At 45.5% G+C, this 20,126-nt stretch overlaps 1 protein-coding gene across 13 annotated transcripts in view; it reads right to left on the bottom strand.

The window, feature by feature from the left end:
* LOC139059136 (uncharacterized) overlaps nucleotides 1-20,126 on the bottom strand; it is a 484,552-nt gene that overhangs the window by 10,482 nt on the left and 453,944 nt on the right. For all 13 annotated transcript variants that reach the window (XM_070537098.1, XM_070537107.1, XM_070537097.1 and 10 more), the window contains 2 exons: nucleotides 16,323-16,457; nucleotides 4,344-4,455 (listed from right to left, as the gene is read on the bottom strand). In XM_070537098.1, coding sequence (XP_070393199.1) covers nucleotides 4,344-4,455; nucleotides 16,323-16,457 — 247 coding nt within the window. The remainder of the gene's footprint in view (nucleotides 1-4,343; nucleotides 4,456-16,322; nucleotides 16,458-20,126) is intronic.

Genomic DNA, 20,126 nt, shown 5'->3' with positions numbered 1-20,126 from the left:
ATCCTGACTTGCATCGGTCTCTCGCCCTTGATAATCATTAGGTGTTATATTCTGAAGAACACAAAGAAAAAAAACGAAACTACTGTTCGGCAATTTTGAGTATACTTAATTCTGGAATCGAATAGGAACCTAACGGCAGACTACTCGATTCTTCGGTGTGTGTAATTTTCGCACACATCCAAACTCTAGCAAAACCTTGAAATTTAAATTCAACACTACAGCCATGTCTCTCAAATTAATCTTGCTGTTTGATCTCTCTAAATAAAGATATAGACAGAAATACGCTGATATGTTGAAACAACTGGGTATGTTGGGTTGTCTTACAGCTGTTTACGCTATTGATAGTGTTTTGTGAGACACATAGCAGACTGAATCATACCACACGGCGCAGACACCCAGGGACACGATGCGTAAGTAATCCACAGTATTTCATGAGGACTCTCCTAAAGGAAACAACAATAAAATTTTGAAACAGCGAGAACTATAACAATAACAACGCTCGAATTTCTCGCGTGATGTTCTAACTATGCGCCGGTGCTGTCATCTGTCAGTCCCTTCTCCTTCACCACATGGCTTACCGACGCTCAGGAGTCAGGCGTGCGCTAGACAGTATATACGGTGCGGTGAGCCAGGCTTGCCTTTTCTGTGAAAAGCAACCTCTCTCCCTCTTTGACGTTCACATGTTGGCACGAGGCCACACGCAAGACAACTGCAGCAGAAGCAACAGCGCCTCTGCAACTACCAGGCCGCAATAAGGCGGTCGCACCAAGATGATACATGAGATGAAACTGACGGGAAAGCCGTCGATGTTAGTCAGCGCCTCTACGCAACGACAACTCTCTGTGGCAGCGTAGCAAAAGCTACGTGAACATGCGGAGCTTTTGCGCTTGTGTTACTATGCCAAGTGGCACTGACGTTTTGCCGACGGTTTCGATTACAGTTTTAGTGGTGCACATGAGCGTTTTATTTGAATTGTTTTCATGTGAGCCCAGTCGGTGTATCTGTGAAATATTGCCTAAGTAAACCGGATAAGCATATCGTTTCTTCAAAAGGGAACATATCTGTTGATATAATTTATGAATGGCACATTAAAGAAACAAACTGCTCAACCCTTTTCCGAAATGCCTTATTTACAGGTGACTTCTTAATTTACGCTATGTCGCGCTGTATTCAACAACGTCTCCAAGCGCGCGAAATTCACTGGAATAATGTTGTGCGGCAAGCTATACAATATTTTGGTATTGAGAAGGAGCGTCAGCAAGCGCCTTTATTGAAGCGAGCATGTGTATTCTGAACAGAAAACTGTGGACAGCCCAGGAACTGGGAATCACAAATCCTGCGTAAAAGAAAGAGGCCATTTCATGAATTCCATGGCATACAGCGTCGATGTTCTTGGTTCACTTTCAGAGATGTAATAACTTTGTCTAGATATCACCCGCAGCGCTGGGAACGCGTTAGAGTTTACGGACAACATCATTCCTAGCACAGGCCAAACACCCTGTTTTCTCACAGTGGAAATAAGTTGGCTTATCTGTTGCTCCAGGCGTAACTTTACGAGGGTGATTGTATCCCCAAACTTTAATGCTGTCATCGCGAAGGGCCAGGAACGATGTCACCCACAGACGCTAACGCGTCCGCTGCTACGCTGCTATAGTTTACTGTAACAATGCTACACGCGAAGCCTGAATAAATTCTTATATACGTTGCAGGAAACTGAGAATACCAAACCCCGTATGCCATAGAATTATTGAAATGTACGTTCATTTACGTACTACTTCTAACTGCGCACTTGTGCTACAACATACAGCGGGTGGACTCGTCTGACACGGACGACCCGCGCATCAAACCTTCGGTGCAGTTGCGTTTGCGGTGTGAATTTCACGCAACACAGTTACTTTCTTCGCAATCGTATTTAGCCAAGGAAACACTCCTCAACACGGGAAGCGCAGTCACCTTCGTTTGTTGAAGTCTTCGTTTGCTGCTGATCAGTTGAGAACAGCATACGAACAGACGGCCACACTTCTGCAACCATAGAGTTTTATACAATTACTAGGGGCTAGGGGAAAATGTGGCGCTTGTGTCCACCGGAGCTCCGAGCAGGGTTATTCATCCGGCACGGGAATAATCTTGAGTACATTGATTTGCCTAAACTTCCTCATTTTGTACCTAAACGGCCTCGTGACTTTTCAAACAGTTGGCTTTCAAGATGGTAATTAACTTAAAAAAACATATAATAGAACTTTTCGGTGGCAGGATCCGAACAAAAGACCTCTAGCACAAAATCCGGATATTAAAACCATTATTCTACGGACGCATGAACAAGCGCAACGATTGCAATTTCCAGCCATTCTGCTTGTTTGTGTAGCCTTATTGCCTTCTGCATTGAACAAGGATGTATTGATTGCGTCAAAATTTAGGCCAAAGAAGACCGTTAAAGCGCATTCAACGGAGCCAGAAGTACTAAGATAAGACAAATCCATGTACTATCTATCATTCTCTTGGTGTTTGAATGGCAGGAATGCCGTAGTCCTTTCTATTAACTATTGTATGAAAATCTATGACACCAACCCAGCGACATCCTTCTTTTTATCATTTTTAAAGGACGATGAAATCCAGATATGGGCACCAGGAATCCAGGAAACTATGAACAGCAAGAAACGAAAATCGTTTTTTTTTTTTTTTTCAGCGAGCTTTTGTCCTCGCATCCGTAAAAATTCCCAGTTGAACTCCAACGTGGAACAGGTGAAACGCGAAGTGAAAAACAAAAGGAAGTGATTATTGGTTAAAAACCGGTATTATAAGTTGCATCTATTTGAATGTGATACACGCGCAAGGTATTGTTTGCATTATGATAATATATCGCTATGCGAAAAATAAATCTGAACCTGCGGCACAGCCTGCGCCACATTTAGTTTTAAATCGACCACGTCGTCGCTACCTGCATTCACTGCCACGCAAAAGCCGCAGTAGAACTTCCCTTTAATAGCGTCGTTGTGAAATTTGCTAGTTCGCCGGAGGGGGCCAAGCATTCAACGCGATGAGACGCTTTTCTAACTATGCGCGGCTGAGAGATGTTGGTGCAATCGACGCACCATGGCAATGCAGCCGCTGCTGATGGGCACGATGGCACACCACTGGCACGATGAAGAGTATAACCAGTGGGTGTTGGACGCGTTGCAACTATATCGCGCACGATATAAGGCCGTTGTAAAATTGTCAGTATTTAGTAAGCGCGCAGTGAACTATCGAATTATTCTCTCGTCACGTTCATTGCACCTTCTGTGCAGCCCAAGCGCAAGGCAGCTCACCCCCATCACACGAAAGATTTAGTGCTTTCTATCTGCACAAAAATGGGCAATTTGGAAAGTTAAGACATTAGTCGTTATAATAGCGTAAATTTAGATGATTGGTAACTTGATAAGCAATAAGTAACAATTAAAAAAAAATGATGACAGAGATAGCCACGTAGTCCGATTTATTCATAGGGATACATCGGACTCCATAGAAAATGCATGGGGAATATGATACTAGGGATGGGCCACCTGAAATTTGGGGGTGGGTCAACCGAAGTTTCGGAGTGAGCCAACTTAAGCTTGTGGGCGGGCTAATTGAAATTTGGGGGTATGCTTACGCATACTTACATAACTCCAGTGGAATTTCTGTATTCTTTTTCAAACGAACTTTGGTTTGTATCCCGTGCGCACAAGGCTCATGCCAAAAGTGAAAAGCAGAAAGCTCTCCAATGGACAAATACTGCGACGATCAACTTCGGCGATACTACTGCCTTGGCCACACCTTGGCGATCAGGCGCACGCTGATTGGCTCGTTGAGCACTACGTCATTCGGTTTTACTCAACCAGCCTATCAGCACGCGCCTGATAGCGATACTATCGCCGAGGCTGCACTGTCGGCGATAGTGATGGTCGCAAAATACGTCCCCTGGCTCCGTCACCGAACTAATTCAAGAGAGGTGTGGCCATGAGTCCACATGGACTCGTCGTTTTTGCAGCCATATGGACTTCTGGTCTCTGGAGACCGCGGAACCGCACACGCGGGAGCGTAGGACGCGCCCTCTGTAGCGGGGCACCAGGACGACGGCAGCAACGGCTCCAGCGGTGGGAAGCCCCTAGTAATTGTATAAAACTCTATGGTTGCAGAAGTGTGGCCGCCTGTTCGTATGCTGTTCTAAAATTATCAGCAGCAAACGAAGACATTCCCGTGTTGAGGAAATTTGCCAGTTCGCCCGAGGGGGCCAAGCATTCAAGGTGATGAGACGCCTTGAATTACTCGGGTTCCCGAGTAATTGCTAGCGCAATAAACAGACTGCCAAAAAAAGTACTCACTTGCTGAAGAGCCGAAGGACGAGGCAAAAGAGTGCCATGAAGAGCAGTAGCGCCACGATCACGCTCACCATCGTTGTGAGTTCGGTACCGTCCAGGATGGCCGGAGCACGCTCTGCGATAATGGAAATGAAAAAAGGCGACTCAGTATTTATAAAAATAGGGCAAATTTTCAACTGAATCGACCAGGGAATACTTTAAGGCGTGAAATTTATATGAAGAATTATTGTGCCACTCGTGCGATCAATATAGTACACTTGAAGAACCACGTAAACTAACTGTGATGAGCATGCAGATAGTAAGGCGCTGTAAAAATGGCGTGCAGTTTGCCAGCAAATATGACAGAAGCTTTAGGAGCTCCATCAACACGGCAATGCGGGAACGTTGGGAATGTCGTGTGGTCACCAAACTAGTACGGAGACCTGTCTCGAGCTTCTATTACTTTTAATTATAAATAATTTAGTTAGATGTTGGTCAAGCAGTAGTGAATGCGACCAGGAGGTTAACGCAATTCCATGTCAGAAATGGGCCATTCAGCCAGGCTCATATTTTGGAACATGGGAGAGAGAAAGAGTTGCTCACTGAAAGTCCGAAAAGCATATTCGCCTTATGCACTACTATACTTTAAGAAAGGATGAAGGTAAGATAAGATGAATATTGAGATGACACTCTGGAAGAATTAAGAAATCTATACGTGTTGAAATAGGGAGACACGAATTCATAATAACTTCCGTATAGGAGTACCGCGCTTGGCAAGCCTAAGCCATTTTTACCGACACGGAATCGTAGACTCCCGCCAGACCCAGTTATTGCAGATGTGCTTCGTATGTGGTATCACTGAGTATGCAGATATCGGCAACTATTAAAAAACAATAATATGAATGAATACTTCTTGGGTGTTATTCCTAAATGGTAAGTACCAACTAACTTTTTTCGTTGGTATAGCCTTCCGTTTATTCTCATGGGATCACTCGGACGCCCTGGAATCACTCGGACGAAAGGCCGTGGGGGGATAGGAGGGAGGGAAGGGGGCGGTCTTGTTCTCCGGCAGCAAATGCGCATTTCGCGACCAGGCGCAAGGGGAAATAACGATCGCGGCTCCAGCTCGTGCGCCATACATGTAGGAAAACAGAGAGGCAGCGCGGAAGGAAGAGGGGAGGCTTCGACTCCGCCGGGTTCGTACTTTGCACGGCCGCGTACGGTCGCGCGCCCCGTATCATGAAAAGGATCTGCAGACGGCTCCTACCTTTGTGCGCGCTGTGTTCTCACCGCTGTTGCGTTGAAGCAATAGACCGCACGAACGTCGCTTCGCTCGCTGCAGCTGCCGCGCTTGCTCACGCCAGCGTACAGTGTTTTGCAGCGAGTGTCCGCGCTCATCGAGTGTGGTGTGTTCAGGTTTGCTTGTGGTCCCTGAGACCATGCTTGTTGATTCACTTAGTAAGCGAATGTTTGCAAGTTTATAAGGCCCATAAAACAACTATTCCTCGTATAGCTGTGTACTAATTTGCCATCGCCATCGACGCTTCACCTTTCGGGCAAAACTGCGACTTTTTTCCCTTTTTTTCATGAGAGTAAAACATTCTAGAAAAAAAGCAGCAATAATTGAATTGCTTGAAAAAGTTAAGGTTACTAGAAAAAAAAGGAAATTCTAGCATTTCCCGCGCCAAAATCGGGATATCATCATCAGGTACGCCATATCTGAGCGAACCGAGATTACTTGCTACTTCGTGGATTTTCTTAAGGTGCACATAATGAATGGTACACTGGCATTTCTGTATTTCGCCACCACCGAAACGCGAGCACCGCGGTGGGAATTTAATTGCACGCTTTCGAGCTTAGAAACTCAGCGCCAAAGCTACTACACCATTACTGCCCCGCCACCCCCCTCCGAGTGAAGACGACTCGGAACACACACATTCCAATATGAAGCAAACAAGTGCAACGCTCCAAAAAAAGAAAAAAAAAACATTGAGTCCAGTGGTGATTCTTGAGCTGCATACACAATGCGAACGTAGGGAGCAGGTTCCTTAACTAACGACCGGTGTGATGCGCGGTGATCAGCACTTATGTCGCATATTCCACTCAACAAAGGCTATGGGCGCGAGGTAACATAAATATGTCATATGTCGTAAGCTTCACCGATTCGTAAACAATATAACGTCAATCATCTGTCGTGCGACTTATATATCTTTGAGTATTATTTGGAGAATGTCCCCGAAGTATACGGTATCTCTATGGCCTACACAACTGCGAGGTATTGTTCGAGCACGCGAACAGAGACGGCAGTGTGTCGACTATGGCACGCAACGGCAATGCCCGAGACCAAGCTTGTCTTGGCCATTCCAACGATGCCAAACAAGGGAAAAAAATGAACTTCAGTTAGCAACTATGTCATGCGAAGCAGTCTTGGTTTGGTAGAGAATGCTTCCGAAGTCGGCTCCCATGTGTCGTAGCGTTGCCTAATGCTGCCGCCACGGGGTGCCACGATGAGCCCTTTCGCTGCCGTGACACCCAAATTTTAGACGGGGCTTTGCCCTCTTGGCTCCTCGGCTATGTAGCTTCCAACGCGTTAGCGGTGACGAAAGGAGAGAGAAAGCCAGGCATTGGTGCGATAACTCCAAGTGTGGTTAATGGATTCGAAAAAAAAAATATATGCGGCGTGGGATTTGTGAAACGAGTTCCCTTGATAGTGAATACATCTTAAGATTAGTCAGAACTGTTTCGGCCCCCTTTATGATTTTGGTACGTGTCACAAAATCATGCTGAGCGCAGCGTGCAGTGGCCTTGTTGTTGTGGGGCCCACTGACGCAGGCTGATGTCTAAGAGACTCACTGAAGCGGGACAACATACTTCCTCCTGGGTACATACCCGGTGGCTCATATGGAGAGGCCCAGGGGAGCATACACAGTCGCACGTATCTATCTATCTATCTATCTATCTATCTATCTATCTATCTATCTATCTATCTATCTATCTATCTATCTATCTATCTATCTATCTATCTATCTATCTATCTATCTATCTATCTATCTATCTATCTATCTATCTATCTATCTATCTATCTATCTATCTATCTATCTATCTATCTATCTATCTATCTATCTATCTATCTATCTATCTATCTATCTATCTATCTATCTATCTATCTATCTATCTATCTATCTATCTGTCTGTCTGTCTGTCTGTCTGTCTGTCTGTCTGTCTGTCTGTCTGTCTGTCTGTCTGTCTGTCTGTCTGTCTGTCTGTCTGTCTGTCTGTCTGTCTGTCTGTCTGTCTGTCTGTCTGTCTGTCTGTCTGTCTGTCTATCTATCTATCTATCTATCTATCTATCTATCTATCTATCTATCTATCTATCTATCTATCTATCTATCTATCTATCTATCTATCTATCTATCTATCTATCTATCTATCTATCTATCTATCTAATCTTTGCCGACAGTGCCGAAAAAAATGTGTTCCAGCTTAGGCCACTAGGCATGTGTTTGTCAGCGTGATGCTGTCATGGTCATTCTATCATCCTTACTGCAACTTCGTCATTTGACTTTCGCTATGCTGTCGTACAAAATACAGGAGCGCCTTATATACTTAGCGATGAAGCTAAAATGGCCTTGCAAGACGTGTCCTGGGGAAAATCGGCAGGAGAAGATGGAATAACAGTCGTTTAACTCAAAGATGGAGAAGATGTCATGCTTGAAAAGCTTGTGACCCTTGATATTCAATTACTCAACACTTCAAGTGTACCAAAGAGCTCGAAGAATGTCAACATCATACTAATCTATAACAAGAAAGATGTTAAAGAACTGAAGAACCATAGGCCCACTAGCTTGCATTCAGTAATGCATATCACCAAGATTATTTCCAATAGAATCAGGGTGACAATTAACTTCAATCAACCAAGAAGACAGGCTTGCTTCTAGAAAGGATATTCTAGAATAGATCACATCCACGTCATCAAGCGGTAATTGAGAATTCTGAGTAGTATGATGAACCTCTCCGTGTTTGTTTCAAAGACTATGAAAATGCCCGATTCTTAGGGGATACTAGCAATCACGGAGGCATTGCGTAATCAAGGAGTACAGAGGGCTACGTGAATATCATGGGAAATATCTACAAAGATTCCGCAGCCACGTTTCCGTTCCACAATAAAAGAAAAAAATTATTAACTTAGAAGGGGGTTAGGCAAGGGAACACAATGTCTCCAATGCTAATAACTCCAAGCAGAGACGTACTGAAGTTATTAGCCTGAGAAAGCTTAGGGATGAGGATCAATGGAGAATATCTAAGCAACCTTCCGTTTCCAGATGACTTCATCATGTTCAGCAACACTGGAGATAAATGGCTGCAAAAGTTACTGAGAACCTTGACCGAGAAAGTACAAGTTTGGGTTGAAGATTAATGTGCAGAAGACAAAAGTAATGTTCAATAGCCTGGCAAAGAAACAAGAATTCATAAATGCCAGTCAGCTGCTAGAGTCTGTATAAGAATACGTTTACCTAGGACACTTAATCACTGGGGACCCTCAAAATGAGGAGCGAACGTTTAGAAGAATAAAAATGGATTGGAGTGCACGTGGTAGATATTACCTAATCCTTATTGGAAGCTTAGTACTGTCCGTTGAAAGGAACGTGTACAATCATTGCAATCTACCAGTGCTAACATATGGGGCAGAAACTTGGAGGTTCACAAAGAAGCTCGAGAACAAGTTAAGAACCGCACAAAGCGCGATGACATACAAAATGTGTGGCATAGCGTTAAAAGACGGGAAGAAAGCGGTCTGGATCTAAAAGGAAATGGTATAGCCGAAAGTTCTAGTTGGCATTAAGATAAAAGAAATAGATCTGGACAGGCCATGTAGTGTGTAGAGCAGATAACCGGTGCAGTATTAGAGTTGCATAAAGGGTGCCAATGAAAGGGAAGCGCAGTCGAAGGTGCCAGAAAATTAGGTGGGGTAATCAAATTAAGAAATTTCCAGGTGCAAGAAGTTGCAATAAGCTAGTGCAAGACAGGGGCAACTTGACATCGCCCCGAAAGGCCTTCGTCCTGCAGGGGGCATAAATATAGGCTAAGCATGGTGACGATGATGATGAAGCCGTCGTGGTCACGCCTGTGACGTTAACCCAAATGATCAAGTTGTCGAATAGGAGATCAAGTTGTGCAATAGCTTGGGCCACGTGGTAAGTACTCGTGATGGTGATGCTGTCGTGGACGTTGCATCACCGTCATTTCAGCTTCATCCTCCGACTCTCATTGAACTGTCGTCGTCAGGCAGTCATCGTGACAATGTTCCCATGAATTCGTTGTTACCCCTTTCTCGCCACCCAATTCAGAAAGTACATTGGGCCACTATGCGTACTCATGGTTGTGATTCAGTCGTGGTCGTTGCATCGTCGTCACAGCAACTTCGTCATGCGACTCTAGCCATGCCATCATCGTCACACCAATTTCGTCATACACTCGTGATGCATTCTTTGTCACACCCTTGTGGTGTTGCCGCGGTGGTCTTTCCATAGTGTTCACACCAGCTTCACCATATGATTCCCTTCATGCCGTCGTCGTCACCTCATTACGGTTATACATTCGTTTTCATGCCGTCTTCCTCACGCTTCCGTTGCCACGCATTCGTCATACTGCAGTCCTTAATATCGAATTGTCCACGTACTGTTGTCGGGCCATAGTCATAACTATGTCATCGTCATACAATTGTCGTCATCCTAAGCACGTTATCGGACTCTCACCATATCGTCGTAGTCAAACTATGGTCGTCGTGCCTTCGCTGTCATATCTTCGTCCGACTGTCATCATATATTCTTCGTCATATGGTGGTCATGCATATGTTGTCAAGCTGTCGTTGTGATGCCGTCGTGGCCTTTCGTCGTCGTCAACACAGCTGCGTCCTCGCACTGTTGTCATCGTCCCGCCATCGTCATCAGACAGTCGTGTTCAGGTCATCACCGTCATCCCGCTGCCTTCATGCCATCATCTTAACCATCGACGCCATTCTTCGCGACTGTTTGCCGTCATTTTCATGGACGACCTTCGCAGGCGAGTGCCATACCAATGTAGGCAAATTCCTGAGAATAGTGCAAGCACATATACGAATAAAAACGCAAGTCGAAAAAGGACCACTGCAAATTTTATATGAACGTCATTCCCGCAACACGTACTGTTGATACGTTGCTTGATTGCCAATAGCATTACCGTCAGCAGTCATCGTGGCATTCGGCCTACCGAGTTTTTTTAGACTGCACTATATTCGGTATCGGACCACGAAAGCGACCATATACCCTGTGCAGGGAATCGCGTTGAATTCGAGAAGAATATTACCCATTTAAATATTGTGACACAATAGTAAAATCACGATTCTAGCTCTTATGATGGCCTGAGTTGACGCTATGCAGCTGACCCATAAAGCAGTAGCGGAGTGAAAGAAACTAGGTGAAGCCAGTGGTAAAAAGCAAATAGCAGAATAGGAAAGATGAAGAAAAGCCGTGTCACTCCATTCCATCATCGGGGAACGCAACCTCTAAAATTAATGGGGAACCTAATTTTGATCAAAAGCTTGCTGTGGGCGTATCCACGAAAGTTTACTTCAGCAGATACGGCACAAAGCTCTGCAATACTTAGTGAGCATAATTTGGCGCATCTAGCGTGGTTAGAAGAGGAAATCGTATTATCAATGAATAGGAAAGATCGATTGACAACCCCGCTCTGCAGCTGCATTTGAGCTATCCCCACGGTGAAAGCATGTAAACATAGGTAAAGATAAGAATAAAAAGTCATAAGAAAAAGAAGGAAGATGCTGTGTGTCCCCACTGGTTCGCCAACGCGTATAGTCCAATTCCACAAAGCAAGACTGAGACTCAAGATCAAACAAAATTTTCTTCTCGCATGCGGTTTCTTTACCACCTTTTTCTGCATATAGACTGTTTTTTATATTGGCATGATTTTCCGAAAGCTCAAATTTTAGAATTTTTATTAGTCTTGTGCAAGTTCAAAAAATCCGGGTTTTATTCATACTCGCCGCGTTCGTTGCAAAGAGGAAACTTCCAAAAGGTTCCTTACAGAAATGCATCAGATCGAACTGTATCTCAACAAACATCCTATAGAATGCAAGACAAATCTCAACAGCAACACAGCATTCTCTCTATTAACATATTTATAAGGGGTGGTAAACGGTGTAATTGTGGCTGCTCTCTGTACAGCCTTTTGTAGCGTGTTTTTGCAAGCTACCCTTCATCCAGGCCCTTTGAGACATTCAATTTTAATAAAGTCGGGAACCTTGGTAGAAATTTGTTAAAATTTGTAGTAGCACAAGTTCACCACCACGGAAAGCGCACACCATAGCACATTATGCGCATAAAATATTTAAAGGGCTTGTTTAACATTGCCTTTCGGTGAAACGGCTAGCGTGGTAATGTAATACCTATATAAAAATGCAATTTCGATGCTAAGCAAGGTACTTATTCATTAGAAATATGAATTTCTAGCTATGGCGGGCGTGTGCTCCAGACCTGCACAGTATACGCCAAGTGATTCCTGTTAACATTGGAAATTGGCGTTAGGTTAAGTCAAATTAGGGGGCTGTCCTTGATTGAGCCACCATCGTCGGTCAACCATCGCACGCTTTCACTCGCACATACAGCACACGGCACGCTGAGGCGATGTTATCACCCTTGGAATTTATACGGAACATCTCGGCACTGACGACGGCGACGGCGATGACAACCACGACGGCACAAATCCGCCTGGAGTGTCCATATAAGTGCTCTCCCAATAAAACGTGCATCCAGGTCTCACAGCTGTTCCCCTTCAACACATGTACTAAGATGGTCTGCGACAGATAGCGCAGTTCCGCTTGTTTAGGTGGCTTATAAGGTAGACACCTTAGGATAACTTTAAGCGCTAATATTTAGTTGAAAATAAGAGAAGGTTAATTTTTCAGTGATTCAATGATCACCAAAAAATAATGTGCACGCTACTCCTTTACCGAAAAAAATTAATGGGTTCGTACTAAAGTAATAGAGTACAATGTCCTCCATGCAGTTCACTGCATCATGGAAATATCAGCAAAACGTTGATAAAACGCTAATGAAGACGCCATCAACCGCGAAGAAGGATTGTACATTACCCTTACTCATACTTCGTACTACAGATACAATGTGTCCTGCTCAAATTGCAGGAAGATATAACTGTGACACAGCGATTTGTATACGGGCCTACGCTGTGGCTCTACAGAGAAAGGCGTCAAACTGTAATTAATAGAGAACAAAATGTCCAACAATGAACTTTGACACTTTTTCGTATGTGTTAGCCTTCTACTACTTGAAAGCTATCCAGGAAGAAAGAGAGAGAGAAAGCAAGGACAAGAAAGGCAGGGAGGTCATCCAGAAGAGCACCCCGTTTGCTGCCCTACACTGGGGGTGTGGGAAAGGGGAATAGAAATAGGAAAAAAAGGAGAGAGTAAGCACTGAGTGCGTGTGGGAGAAACACTATACACAGGATAAAGTCCTAAACAGAAGGGCTGCTCTGTGAACCCCGGTCAGGCTCAACCTCTCCATTGTACAACGTAAGGTGACCCACGCATTTCGACTTTCGACGGCTAGAACTTTTCTATGCGTGTCTTAGCATATAGATTATTTGCTTTCTGAGATCAATACCGAGACACAAATCGTGGCAATACAAACGATTTTTCAACGTTTGTTCACTTGTCTTTATAGAGCAGGACGTGTGACCTCCATAGCGCTTTGAACGGCACAGAGCCTAGAGTAGCACGATGCTTTAAGTACGTGGATGCTGTGAAACAAATCAAGAATGTCAAGCCATGCGACATTTCTCTATGTTCACAGAGCTAACGTTCATTTCTAAGAAATCGGTTCTATTGACATCTGTTCTTGCATGGAGTGAAGGTAGGAAGATTTATCGATTCAAAGTATTTCTTTAGAAAGTGCGACATGTACAATTTGAAAGCGTGTTTTCTGTGTTGTCGACAGATACATGTGTTCCCCCACGGCAAATACATCATTTTATATTCCTGAGTTGACGGAACTTAAAGCACGAGAATTAAATTTGCACAATTGGGAATGTGTAAAATAGTACCCCCAAGGTATACCCAAGGTGCTGCTGCTATTATGTGCCTCTGGACTTTTTATCCTTTTACTATTTCACTGGTTGCTACGCACCAAAGTTATGGCTTTTTATTCTTTTTCGCCTTATATCTCGCGACAATTTTTCACATTCTCTTATACGTATGTAGGGTTTAGGTTTCTTTTAAATATGCACATATAGACGCATCTTTTAGAAACATCATGTAAAGCAGCACAGGAAGAGAAAATAGATTCTGTTTTATTTTTGAACATCTATTCGCGTACAGACCTCCGCGTGGACCATTCTAACCGCACTTCTATTTTCAAGCGAAGCTTGTATTCACTCACAAGTTTCGGTGGCATTCAATTCAGGCAAAAAAATCCCAGTTGCTCCCTGAGTAGAGAAGACGCGGAAAAAGGCGGTTTATTGACTTGACAGTTGCGTCAGCGCCGGAGCTTGAGTCATGAGCAAGGATACCAGCTGCATAGGCGCGCGCTCACCCCACGCGCGAAACCAATCAGAGCCGTTTCGCATCTGCCGGGGAGGAAAAAGGCAGGATAGGGTTTTGCGCACACGGCGAAGGCTTTGTTTCCGTTCAGTTTATTCTCGGAAACGGATGGGGCGGCCACATGTTGTGCGTTCCCCAGAAGAGCTGGAAGCCTTCCACGAGCGGCTGCGAGAACTCGCCCGTGAAAGGGCGCGCCGTGGGTGCGCCGATCCAGCCGTCAGAGCCGCCTGAGCCCAGACAAACCTACACCGACGAGAAGGAGATATCGAGCTGAGAGGGCTGGAGGCCGAGTTAATCCGGCACCATAACTGTGGGCTACTTAATCGTGACGAAGGTCAGGTGCACGCAGGACAAGCGACCGCTAACCCCCATTTTCCGGTAGGGGAAGGGTTGGTCATTCTTTACTTTAGCAACGCGTCTTATCTCGCGCGCGATACGTTTCGCATGACGCGTGTATGATGAGTTGGGGGCATGACGCACCTGCTGTGTGCTTTAACAGTTTGTTGCAAAAGCGCACACGCAATACACGCTTTAGAAAAAAGGAAATTCCATGTCAAGGCATAGAGATGATTGCGCCAATTGATTAAGCGGATTCACCATTACACGGAATCCCAAAAGCTATACGAAATACGACGCAGTCTAGTGCTTGGGGCTCAAATTTGGTGTCTTGATTTTCTTTCTAAATTCTTGCGATACTCGGTTGACGGCAGTTTGTAAAGTCCGCGTCCATCTGAATCTGGTCACCACACCTTAAAATCGAGCATACGGCTTGACAATTATTGGCAAATTTAAGTAATCCAACGCGGCACATAGACGCATACGGTGCTTAATATTTTAGTAGTGCCACTGCTGGTTTAATACCGATGGTAGGCGTTTTGTTTCAGCGAGGTACAATGGAGCGACGTATCAGCAGCCTGAGTCATTTTTGCTCTCTCCTTCAACTTAGTGCAAAAACAAGCTAGTTGAGATGCCTATTGCTATGAATCATGGTGTGCCCCTCGCAAGAAATTGAGTAGTGAAGGCTATCTCTTAATTAGTGCTGTTAAGCCTGTGGTCGTCAAACGCACACAAATATCTCATTAGAAAATCGGTCAACTTATTTGAATAAGACTGTTTTCATTTATAAGAGAAAGATAAATTCTGCCGAATGCTCGACGCAGAATTTTTGTTCAAAAAACATTGTTTATGGGAGTTTCTAAACACTGTACAATATTCCGAATAAAATGCAACACGTATTACTACGTAAGGTTGTACGGAAAGAAAATTAACATTTTACACGGCTTCTCAGCTGAGATACTGGTTGCTAGTGTGCGGGAAATTGGCGGACATTTATTGTGACAAGGCGAAAGAACACGCTGAATTTGTGAACTACGAACTAAGTGTTTATTTACATTGTAGTGATGACAGGAACACATAGGAAATCTGCTTCGCAGTCTGAAGTCTGAAAACTGAATTCGCAGTCCTCCGATCATAAGGCTAAAACATTCATTTTCCTTCTTTGTCAGCGTAACAGCCGGAGCGCTGACGTGAAGTTCCCCACCTTATTCGACACTGCAGGCATAATTCTAATATCTATCGTGCTACTGTATCTTGCATCTTACAAATGATACCTGAACGACTAAACACCGGGCTGCATACACACTGTTTGCACTAAAATGGCCGGGAACAAGAACATCCTCGCACCAAAATTAAAGACAAGGGAATGTAGATACATGAATGATTTCATTGTTTCTTTTCCTCATCAATCCTAATATATATCTTTTGAAGGTGAATAAAAGTTCAATTGGAAGTTCAGCAACGTTTCTTCTTCCCCCTGCGCTGTCGAAATAAGTGCTTGCCGATTTCGCGAAAAATATATTACAGAAAAAATTATTACTTTGTTTCCTCGACTTCTGCAAACGTCCTCATCGCCAATTACTAATTCAAGTAATCTCTATATATAGCATTGTGTTGCATATCATTTTTGTCCCCCATATATATTCTAATGATTGCGTTTCCCAGTACTTTGCTATCGTCTGTGTTGTGAGCTGGCGCGAACGTGTTCTTTGCTAAGTAACAGAGCCATAAGCTTGAAATTTGATTTCTGCATGCGAGAATTTCCAGCGTTATTATTTAAAATGTCTTTTGCGTAGGAACAGTTGAGAACCTACATGAAATATCTGCTCCCAAGAAACAGTTCATATGTACCTAGAATTATGTATTTACTAGTAATATTAAAATTGGTTTAGGGATTGTCGTCCACAACCACTTCTTCATTCCAATAAATTTGGTAGGGCCTTAAATGTGAAACTTCTTTCCAACAGCAACTTGAGATAACTGCTGACAGGCACGCATGCATAAATCTCTTCCGGTTTATTACACGAACACTTTAGTGAATGCTCACTACTCACTTGGTGTGCACTTTATGGATTCAGCGTCGGGCTCATGGCCATCAATGCAGCGGCACTTGCTGCTCTGACAGGACGAGTGGGCCACGGAGTACACGCACACCTCGTGATATGCGCAGTGGCTGCCCAAAGCAGAAGCTTTGTAAGAAAAAAAAAGAAAACACAAAGTAACATGAGTGTGAATTTTGTGCTAATGTAATTGTTATTGCCCCCAAACACAAATACGAGTGAGACAGAAGAAGGCGCTTTGCTTGACACAACTCATCAGATAATTTGCAGGAGCGAACGCGTTTGGTCCAGTTAAAGGATGACTTCATCAGAAAAAAAAAACGTCGCAGTTTCGTCGGAAAGGCTGCATTGACTGTGATAGCAAATTAGCACACAGATATGAAGTAAGGATAGTAGTATTATACGCCTTATAAACTTAGAATCACTCGCTTACGAACTGAATTTACAATCATCGTGTCAGGTCGAACAATAATACATGAACACATCACACTCTGTGAGCGAGAACACTCGCTGAAAAACGGTGGACGCAGGAGGCTGGTGTGAGCAAGCGTGGCAGCAGCAGCGAGCGAAGTGACGTCCGTGCGGTCTATCCCTCAAACTCAAAAGCAACGAGAACACAGCGCGCAGAAATGTATCAGCCGTCTGCAGATCCCTTTCAATAAACGGGGCGCGCGACCGCGTGCGGCCGTGCAAATTACGCCCTTGTTGGCGGAGTCGAAGCTGCCCCCTTCCCTCCCGCACAGCCTCCCCGCTTTCCTCCGTATATAGCGCGTGAGATCGAGCCGCGATCGACGGATCCTGTTGCGCCCTGTCGCTAAGTGCGAAATGCGCAGTTGATGTCGGAGCACAATGCCGCCCACCCCTTCCCTCCCATCCCCCCACGGCCTCTCGCGCGACGGAAGACGGCGCGTTTGCTCTCCGCTTTCCTCCTTCGCGCGCGATATTGAGCCGCGGTCGCCCGGTTCCTTCGCGCGGGTTCACTTGCACATACAGCCTACGACGCGCGGCGACGGTGTCATCGCCCTTGGACCCTTCGACGCCGACGGCAAAAAATGCGCCCGGAGTGGCCATATAACTTTGTCGCAATAGAAGTTAGCGCAATGACTCGCGCGTAAGGAAGGAAGGAACAGACAAGCGGAGCTAACAACTAAGTGTTCATTACAGCGAAGCCGTTTATGGCTAGGTGCCGTGCATTTTTCGTGTCCCCCAACAAATATGTATGAGCAAGAACTGTCATCGTCAGCAATGACTCGTGCCAGTGCACGCACGTTCGTCGTCGTTTTCTATACCACAGCTGGCCAGTTCGCGCCTCTCTGCGTAACCGCGACAACGCGCTCGTACCACTGTTCGCGCGTTCGTAGCCGTCTTCCACAGCTGGCTCCGTTGCAGCTCGTCATGACATTGTTCCCATGCGGCCCCTCCCTGCGTGAATGCGCTGACGGCACTGGCCCATTGCCCAGTCGGTGCGGTTATTTCAGTTTCTCATCCTATGCCTGAATACGTTCCGAAATGAAAACACAAATGTATATACCGACTGTAAAACACGAATGAACCCGCACGCATTAAAAAATGTGCCAGAACCACAATCGGATTAGGAGGCACGCCGTATGGCGGACTCAGGACCAACTTTGACATCGTGGTGTTCTTTAACGTGTCCCAAAGTGCACCGCGTTTTCGATTTCGCCGCCGTCTAAATGGGACTGCCATTGACTCGATTAAATCAGCGACCTCCAGCGATGCCGTAGCCGGAAAGTTAGCGCGGAGGGCACAAAAGTGTTGATTTGACATGCGAGCGCTTCCGTAGTGTCGCCGTTACCCTGGGCCGCGCTTTAACTGATGCGCCTCTGCTTCTGCGCGTCCTGTGTAAGCTGGCCGCTTGACATATTTGCATGGTGTTTATTTTTCAGCAGTAGAAGAAACGTACGGTACCGTTCCTTGAAGTTAAGTTCATCGTCTTTCGCCGCAACTACTGTCGTGTCTAGAGTTGTTGTCGTTGTTGTCTAGAGTTGTTGACACATACTGCTGTCGTGTCTAGTGTTGTTTCAATGCCTTCTCACGCCATCTTTTACCCCTCCCCCTCCCCCTTGTATGAGAACTGTCTCTTCCCCCCTCTCCTCTCTACAGTCCTATCTACGTGCACTTTGGACTCATACGTTAGTACAAATGTAAGCGCTGCACTTTCTGCAATTCTTTTGAGGGGGGTTACAGTAAGTTGCAGCTGTCAAGAGGCTTATATGGCGATGCTCAGGGAGCTCCAAAACACATTGTGTACGTTCGACGAGGTGGGGTCGAAACGAGTTTTTCGTGTCGCCTTTCCTCTCTGCCTCGCTCCTGTCAAGTATTGGAGGTGAGCTCCACCACTGAAAAAGCTGGCGCCGTAGTCGGCGTGATATGGCATGAGGGATCACGTGGGCACAGCGGCCGCGTCGGCTGCTTCGGAAGCGGCGAAGCGAGCTGAAAACGAGTTTTAAAGCCGCACCTGCGCTGCGGTTTTGATTAGGTGGTGAGGGTTTCCCGCCTTCGGTGTCCCCTTGACAACATTTGAAAGTACTATAATAGGTAGTGGCTGCATTTGAAGGCGTGCAACATTTTAGTCTACTGCTCGGTGCCGCAGTGCCGGACGTACGCAACGGAGCCCAGTGTCAGCCTTATTCACAAGTAGCCGCAGGACAAGATGCGGGAAGCTTAACTTGGGAAGCTTACAAACGGCAAACAGCCATCGGCTACAACTCGGATATGCAGCAAGCACAGACGCGAGGAAGATTTCGGCCTATGGCGTCGGGACTCCGATGTTCGGTGAGTAGCAGAAAACGCGCACTGGGATGCTCGCCCGCACCCGCGGCCCGGCTAATGACATGATGCTTTGGTATATGAAGGTGTTGTTGCTAGACACTGGCAAGAATGCAGGCATGCATACATGCATACATACGCGTAGGCGGTCGCTGCGAACGCACGCGATCGCTGCATTGAGGTTTCATTCGCTTATGCATGCTCCATTAGGTTATACGAACAGCCTACTATAAGAACAGATTTCACATAGTTTGCTCTCAGCGTTTGCCTACCTTTCACGCAAGAAGCCCGTTCGGGAGACTCCCCCGCGGCTTCCGCGGGCAGTGGCGTTCACTATACGTATTCAGTAAAGAGATGGCGTCGGTAAACGATTCTGTGCTTTCAGTTTGACCAAAATTATAATTTTGACAGCAAGAAACTTTCCTAGTTTTTAGAGTACTTACAGAAACGTCCAGGAGGGCTGCCGCGTGATGTTCTTACACAGCGCCGTGAGCCAAACCCATGAGGAGCGCGCCGCGTTATCTCTCATACTACACAAGGGAGCCGCTTCCGACCGATAGTGATTCCGTAAGTCGTCGCCCCAATACACACGCTCGGAACCGCCGCCCGACGTAGTGTGCCAGACAGCAGCAGCAACAGCAGCAGCAGCAGTAGGAAAGTCGAAGGAAGAGGCAAGTAACGCTTTGCTTCAATTTAAATGTGTGTGCGTACCTTAAGTAATGATAACCACGGATGACGACAATAAATGTGTTCGTACTTTCGTTCAAAATTCTGCGTCAACTTTTTGCCGTGTGCTACACAGCTTCGTTGGGCATTCACCTTCACAGAGTGGAATGGCTCAAGATTTTTTTTTTCAAGCTGTATATAGGTGTATCCGCTCAAGAAGAAAAAGAATTAAGACGGAACCGCTGCATACATGGAAGTAATGGGAATAAATAACTGTGATGGGAATGATATCTCTTTCGGAAGGAGTGAAATACATGCGCAGCTTGTGCATGAACCACCGCT

This window comes from Dermacentor albipictus, chromosome 4 (assembly GCF_038994185.2).
Source record: "Dermacentor albipictus isolate Rhodes 1998 colony chromosome 4, USDA_Dalb.pri_finalv2, whole genome shotgun sequence".
In the NCBI taxonomy this organism is placed as follows: Eukaryota; Metazoa; Arthropoda; class Arachnida; order Ixodida; family Ixodidae; genus Dermacentor; species Dermacentor albipictus.
Note: the sequence above shows the minus strand (reverse complement) of the source record. Positions and strands in the feature narration are given on the sequence as shown.